This window comes from Ctenopharyngodon idella, chromosome 6, assembly GCF_019924925.1.
Source record: "Ctenopharyngodon idella isolate HZGC_01 chromosome 6, HZGC01, whole genome shotgun sequence".
In the NCBI taxonomy this organism is placed as follows: Eukaryota; Metazoa; Chordata; class Actinopteri; order Cypriniformes; family Xenocyprididae; genus Ctenopharyngodon; species Ctenopharyngodon idella.
In genome coordinates this window covers 14,968,341-14,974,851 of record NC_067225.1, presented here as the reverse complement: position 1 = coordinate 14,974,851, position 6,511 = coordinate 14,968,341, and the positions used below count along the sequence as shown (strand labels likewise).

At 35.8% G+C, this 6,511-nt stretch overlaps 1 protein-coding gene across 1 annotated transcript; it reads left to right on the top strand.

Annotated features, from left to right (window-relative positions):
- The first annotated feature begins 667 nt into the window (after window positions 1-667).
- Window positions 668-6,213, top strand: jpt1a (Jupiter microtubule associated homolog 1a). The gene is made up of 5 exons (XM_051897111.1): window positions 668-869; window positions 2,296-2,435; window positions 3,994-4,103; window positions 4,228-4,255; window positions 5,046-6,213. Exons 1-5 carry the CDS (start codon window positions 814-816, stop codon window positions 5,189-5,191), a joined length of 480 nt encoding a protein of 159 aa, XP_051753071.1. The 5' UTR covers window positions 668-813; the 3' UTR covers window positions 5,192-6,213.
- Window positions 6,214-6,511: the final 298 nt, after the last annotated feature.

The following is a 6,511-nucleotide window of genomic DNA, read 5'->3' as shown; positions in this document are numbered from 1 at the left end:
TATTTTTTTTTTTTTTTTGTGCTCCCTGAATAAACTATTTCACAAAACAAAAGTTTACATAGAAAAAAAGACATCAAAAGTGCACAAGCGTGATTCTTAACATTTCGTGGATGATCCATGACTTTTTAAATTTAGTTCCTTGTTTGTCCTGAGCAGTTGAACTGCCCACTGTTTTTGAGAATTCTGCACATTTGGTTTTCTAGCATCTTCTGCATATGAACTCTTTCCAGCAGTTACCGAATGAGTTTGCAGAACCATCTTTTCACTCTGAAGGCACTTGCGGGACTTGTAACTTCTAAAAGGTGCAAACATTCACAGATGCTCAAGAAAGATGGGGTGTAAACTTTTGAATAGGTTGGTCATTTTAAAAATGTAGTTTAAATATTTTATTTTTTCTCTTAGTATTGCCCTTTGGAAGCTTCATTAGACGCTTAAATATTTCCCAGGCAAAAAAAAAAAGTAGAACAAATACAATTTACCCTGATCATCCTGTTCAAATTCTTCTTGAGAATCAGTGAATGTTTGCTTGTTGCTTTTGTATAGTTTTGCATGAGTCCCTCAAATGTCGACATGTTTTATTCTGAACTTATGAACGCAGCTGTATTTTCACAAAACAATACTTACTCTCTGGCGCCGCTCCAGTGGCGGAGCTGCAGAAGTGCAGTACTAATCGCGTCTAATGGGCGTGTACAGGAGCGCAGATTCAGCACTAGAGACTGATGCCCTGAGCAGGAGACGCTCTTTGTGGCTTGATGACAATAATCTGGCAAATATAGTTTGGGAAAAGCCGTGAACAGAAGCTGTGTGTTCAAGATGACGACCACCACCACTTATCAAGGCATGGATCCGACTGCGAGGAGCAGCTCCAGGTGCTGATAGATGTCTATAGGAAGATAATGCTCAAGCGGTTTAGGTTGTAGCAAACAAATTATTTAAGATTTATAATGGCTAATGGTATCTCAGTACGTTATATGAGATGTAATATCACTGACCAAAGACAAAATTATTCTCCAGCTGAACGATATTGATGTAAAAACACTGATAAGAAATTAGCACCATCTTCGGTACAAATACTGCGTTTTGGGGATAAAATGGTTCGCCTTAGCTCAAAGGCAAAGTATATTGGATTTCAAAGCAGAATTTTGGTTTATAAATGCCTGTTTTATTGTACTAATATGCGAATCCCTCTAGCAGTGTCTGAATCTCGTTAGCTGCCTATCTAGACAGCGTTTTGGGGGAGACACCAGAGGCGCGTGCAGCATTTTTTGAGGCATAACGGTCGCTTTCCAAATCTTATATATGTATATAATGCTCCAAAACGCTGTTTAGGTAGGCAACTCGCTAGGCTTTGTGACACGGCCTTTGACTGCAGCATCTTCAAAAGGACAGCCACACAGTTAATGATATAATTGTTGAGTAATTAAAACCGCTTCTTTACTGCACTGTATCCGTCGTTCGTAAATTTGAAACGAATCACTCTCCACGTTTTCTGAGTACGAGAGGATGCTTGAGCGCGCGCGTGTGTGTGTGTATAAGGTTGGGTGCGGTTCAGCTGGTGTAGTACAGAATTATATTAAGCTCCCTGTTGTATCTGCCTTATCGTTTCATTAACTGAATGCATTAATGACGTGCAGATTAGCCAATTCGTCACGTTTATCAGTCGTTTCTTCTATCAGTCGGAGTGGTGGAGGGATTTTGAGTGAGGTTTATTTCATCACGCTTGCTGTCAGACGACAGCTCAGCTCATTGATGCTTTCTTGGCATGAATAAGAGCAGCATGAAGATAAGTATTGTGTAAGTATTTTAATTTACAGAATATAATAATAAATCGAGTTTAATCAAATAATACATGTACATACATACATACCCCCCCTCCCCTCCCCAACCCAACTAAAGCAACACAGTTTTTTTTTTCTTCTTTCTTTTTTCTCTCTTAAAGGCGCACTCGGTAATGTTACTTAGCATTCTAAGTTGTTTTATTGTTTTATTTGGCCCTCATGGGTCAGTCATTTTGGATTGATGTTGCCCACAACCCTTTTTGCTATGTCAGGGTATGTATGTGATGTGACAAAAAAAAAAAAAAAAAAAAACACTTAAGAAGTCAAAAGTCAAAAATAAAAGTTGATAGGGAATGAACTGTAAACCACCAAAAAACAAAAAACAAAAAAAAAACCTCATGAACATGTAAAATAGAAGTAAACAATACGCATAACTAAAGACAAGCAAATTACTGATCGTTTCCAAAAGTTGCATTTATGACAACATATTTTAATGTTTCTTTGTTTTCCATACCAGAGTGCTGCGTCCACCAGGTGGAGGTTCAAACATCTGCTTTGGCACAGAGGAAGAGAAACCTGTGAAAAAAAACAAAATGGCATCTAGCATATTTGCTGAACCCGAGGACCCTCACGCCCATCGGAGGAACAATCCGCCAGGTGCTGATTTTTCTTAATAATGATTATTGTCTCTTCCTTTACTATTTAATACTAGGAGTGAATACTCTTTAATACATACTTATAGGCAGTGTTATTCCCTTGCCTTTAAAGGAATAGTTCACCCAAAAATGAAAATTATCCCAAAATTTACTCACCCTCAAGCCATCCTAGGTGTATATGACTTTCTTCTTTCAACCAAACAAAATCAGAGTTATATTAAATAATATCCTGCCTCTTCCCAGCTTTGTAATGGCATTTAATAGTGCCTGAGTTTTTGAAGCTCCAGAAAGCACATCCATCCATTATAAAAGTAATCCATGTGACTCCAGTGGGTTAATAAATGCCTTCTGAAGCGATGTGATGGTTTTTTGTTAGAAAAATATCCATATTTAAAACTATAAATATAAACTATAATCACTGGCTTCTGGCAATGGTCGTACGCATGTTTACGAGAGAGTCGAGTTCTTTAAAGTCCCCCTATGGTAAAAATCAAGTTTTTAATGTTATTTATATGTCTATGTGGTGTTTTTAATATGCTTTAAGGCAAACCATGTGCAAATACATAAGTCAACACCACTGCTGAGTATTTTCTCTTTAAAACTGCAGTGATCTAGAGACAGTTTAAAAAACATTTGAAATCACTGGTGTTTCTTACATCACAAACTACCTTGTAATCACGTCAATGTGCCGGCGGGCTTTAGCATATCATTAACTATGACCACTCTGAGGCAAAGGAGTCTCAAGAGAAGAGAAGCCAGGTTATCCCGGTATATTTTCTGTTGATATGAAAAATCGTGTTGATTTAGCAATATAGCGGTTGTATGATTAACTATATGCCTTTCTCCATCAATGTTCTGAGTTGTTAAAGCGTTTGTAAGGATACTGATTGTTAGAAGGCAGCTGTCTGACTCTGATGTGTCAAACGGGAACATGGTTTGTGTAACATTAGCAACACGTTATTAGCTGTTTGATAACATAAGGCTAGTCAAGCAAAAGGCTAATCATATTATTTACCATTATGTCTGTAAAAAGCGATACCATTGTGCAGTGTTTACCTCAGTAAGTTGACCAAGTGGATCTTTGAGCTTGTGCGAGTGAGTGGAGGCGGGGCTTAGCATATTCATAGACTCACGTGTACTAAATGAAGAAAGGGTGTAGAGTTACATTCAAGCTATTTTAAGGCATGAAAAAATTTATTTCACAGGGAAAAAAATGTCATTTTGGTGATCAAAGATGAGTTTTAAGGAATAAAATTATTGACTACAGGGGGACTTTAACTATTTCTTTAAGTTGACTAAACCCTAGAGAAAATGAAAAGAAATATTTCAATTATAGTTTTTTTTTTTTCCCCCCCAGACATAAGCTGCTGGTGGAAGCAACAATAACTTTGTGACTCACTTTAGCATGTGTGATATTGAGCAACCAAATGCTGAATGTGTTTCAGTTCCACATTTAAAAACTTGTTAAGTCTTGCTAATTTTTAACCACTTTAAAAACGATAACTATTGTTTATAAGATCAGTACACAGATACTTTTACAGTTCTTATTTGTTTGAAAGGTGGGAAGCCTACAGGTGTGTTGTGTGGTGAGCCATCTGCCCCGCTCAGAAGATGTACTGCTCAACCAGTCAACCAAAGTAACACCACACTCGACAATAATGTACCTGTGGTAAGATATGGAGACAGTTTCAGTTATTAATGAGTGAAAACTTGGATCGAAGTTCAAACTGACTCAATTTTTAAATGCTCTATTTTAAAATGTATTGCTGAGAATGTAATTTATTTTTGCACAGAATGGTGATGAAGACTCAGTCAATGTTGGTGAGTGTTCTAACTCTTCGTTTGATTTTGCATGATTTGATCAATTATTTTAAATAATAAAAAAAATGACTTGAATGCACCTATTATGAGCATGTTTTAATTAGTTTCATTTTGAGAATTTTTTGGAGAGCATAATGTAAAAAAATGTCAGGGTACAACTACAATCATATCACAGTGACAAAGATTTTGTCCGGCAAATCAAAGTTCTGGTCTTAAAAGTCAAAGTCTTAAAATATCTACTAATTCAATCTTTTTATGACAAGATTTTATGGCAAGGCTAATTCATGTTGTAAAATGTCATGTGGTGCAACTCCCCCCCAAAACATAAATATTTCATGATATTTGCCAAAAAAGTGTCAACTATAATATTATATTACATATTTAAATATTGAATATTTTATTTTAAAATAATGATTAAGATTACAGATCTGCTTATGTATTCAAGGTTTAAAGAAAATGTTTAGAAACTTTTTTGTTGTTTACAACATTTTTGGAGTCATTAAATTTTAAAGTTGAAAATATAAAGTTTTTCAAAACAACATGAAACAAGTATGAATACAAAGAGTAATTTGGCTCATGTGTTTTAAGCTAAATTTTAAAATAAATAAAATATTGATTTTTCATTGACACATTTGTCTTAATCTCACTCTCTCACGAGGGTGAGAGTAAGTGAAAATGTAGCAAAAACTAATAGAAAAAGAACAAGAGCATTTTTTCCCCATATATTTTTATTGAAATGTTATAAAATTACCCGATTTATTAATTTTTCTTTTCATTTATATGTTCACAGATAGCGCAGAAGAACTTAAACCTGTTCAGGAGCAGCATGACACACCAGCTCCTCCTTGCCTCTCTGCAACAGAGCAGCCTGCAGCTGGGCTTCCTTCTGGCCGTAGAAACCCACCGGGGGGCAAATCCTCTCTCATCTTAGGCTAAAGCATTGCCGCACTTAAGGATAAGATCTGGGCCTATGTGAAACAAGCATCTCAGAGTAAATGTGCTGTTCTGTAGTCAGTGCTCATCCTCTGCATAACTGTATTCATAAAATGACATAAAGCCACAAAGAACTGATTCAGATCGGGGCAATTTTGTCAGAGCGTGCCACAAATCTCTGAGCTGTGATTTGTTCAAAGAATGTCTTTGAATATGTTGAGTGTTGGTCTCTCAGTCTTGTGTCAACTAAAGACCCTTTAGGAAAAACAAATCCTATGTATGCACTGCTACTCTCAGATTCTACAAACCACAGGCCACAATTTGCCATCAAAGTTCTTAACATTCAACATTTAGAAGGTTAAACTGCATTCACGTAAGCCTAAGAAATGTCTCCCTGATTGAGTGTTTGTCTCCCTTTTCATGTATTAAGTTTTTGTCAGCACTTTATGAACTGTGGTGCCCAATTTGCGGTGCCTCAGACCTGCTGGTTAAGACACAAAGTTTCACATCCATCACTGCGAATAAAAAAAAAAGGCTGAAACATTTGTAGATGTAAAGGAAAAAAAAAGGTATAAACACTGATATACTGATCGCTGAAGAGATATTTAGTACAAAAGAACAACAAAAACACAATGAGGTTTAACAGTTACACATTAAATCATTGCCTGCACATTCAGGTGTGTGGTGAAAGAGATAACAGAGCAACAACATGAGAGTGCAATGAAATATTACCTTCTAGTCACTAACAGGTGTGCCAGAAAAGGTGCATGTGAGCAAGCTATTATTTATTTGTGTTTGTTACAAAATATAAAGTTATAAAACATGTACAAAAACACAAACAGCCACAGTGTAAAGCCATTTTATCAAATCATTCAAGTATTCCATATTCAACAAAAAGATTGAAAGTTCTTATTGCCTTGTTATTTTTGACGTATGCCAAAAAGGTGCTGTAATAAAGTGTGTAATAGAGTCTGTTCATTTTTTTTATGTACATTAACTTTTCTCAAATTAAAAAAATTAGTACATTTCTTGTCTTGTTGTCCTGAGAATACATACAAATGTCACTGCCATCCAGCCTAAACACCTTACCAGTGTTTTTTTTTTTTTTTTTTTTTTAATTTTCCATATATCCAATAGTGTATTACATAATATATAATAGTGTATGATTAACTGTACTATGAACAGGTGTTTAAAATGTTTACAACATTTTCCCCTGGTTTCCCAGGCAAAAATGCATGTTTGAGCTGAATGCAGCTTGCACTGAAATATCTTAAAATATGTCGGTGCCATTGTTTTGTCTCAAGATGGCACCAGTCCTGTCTG

Bases quoted from the DNA above. Each gene is read 5' to 3' on its own strand.
- jpt1a (XM_051897111.1), top strand. From the start codon at position 814: ATGACGACCACCACCACTTATCAAGGCATGGATCCGACTGCGAGGAGC. The intron at 2,436-3,993 runs GTGCTGATTTTT...TTTGTTTGAAAG, and splicing joins TCGGAGGAACAATCCGCCAG to GTGGGAAGCCTACAGGTGTG. The intron at 4,256-5,045 runs GTGAGTGTTCTA...ATATGTTCACAG, and splicing joins TGAAGACTCAGTCAATGTTG to ATAGCGCAGAAGAACTTAAA.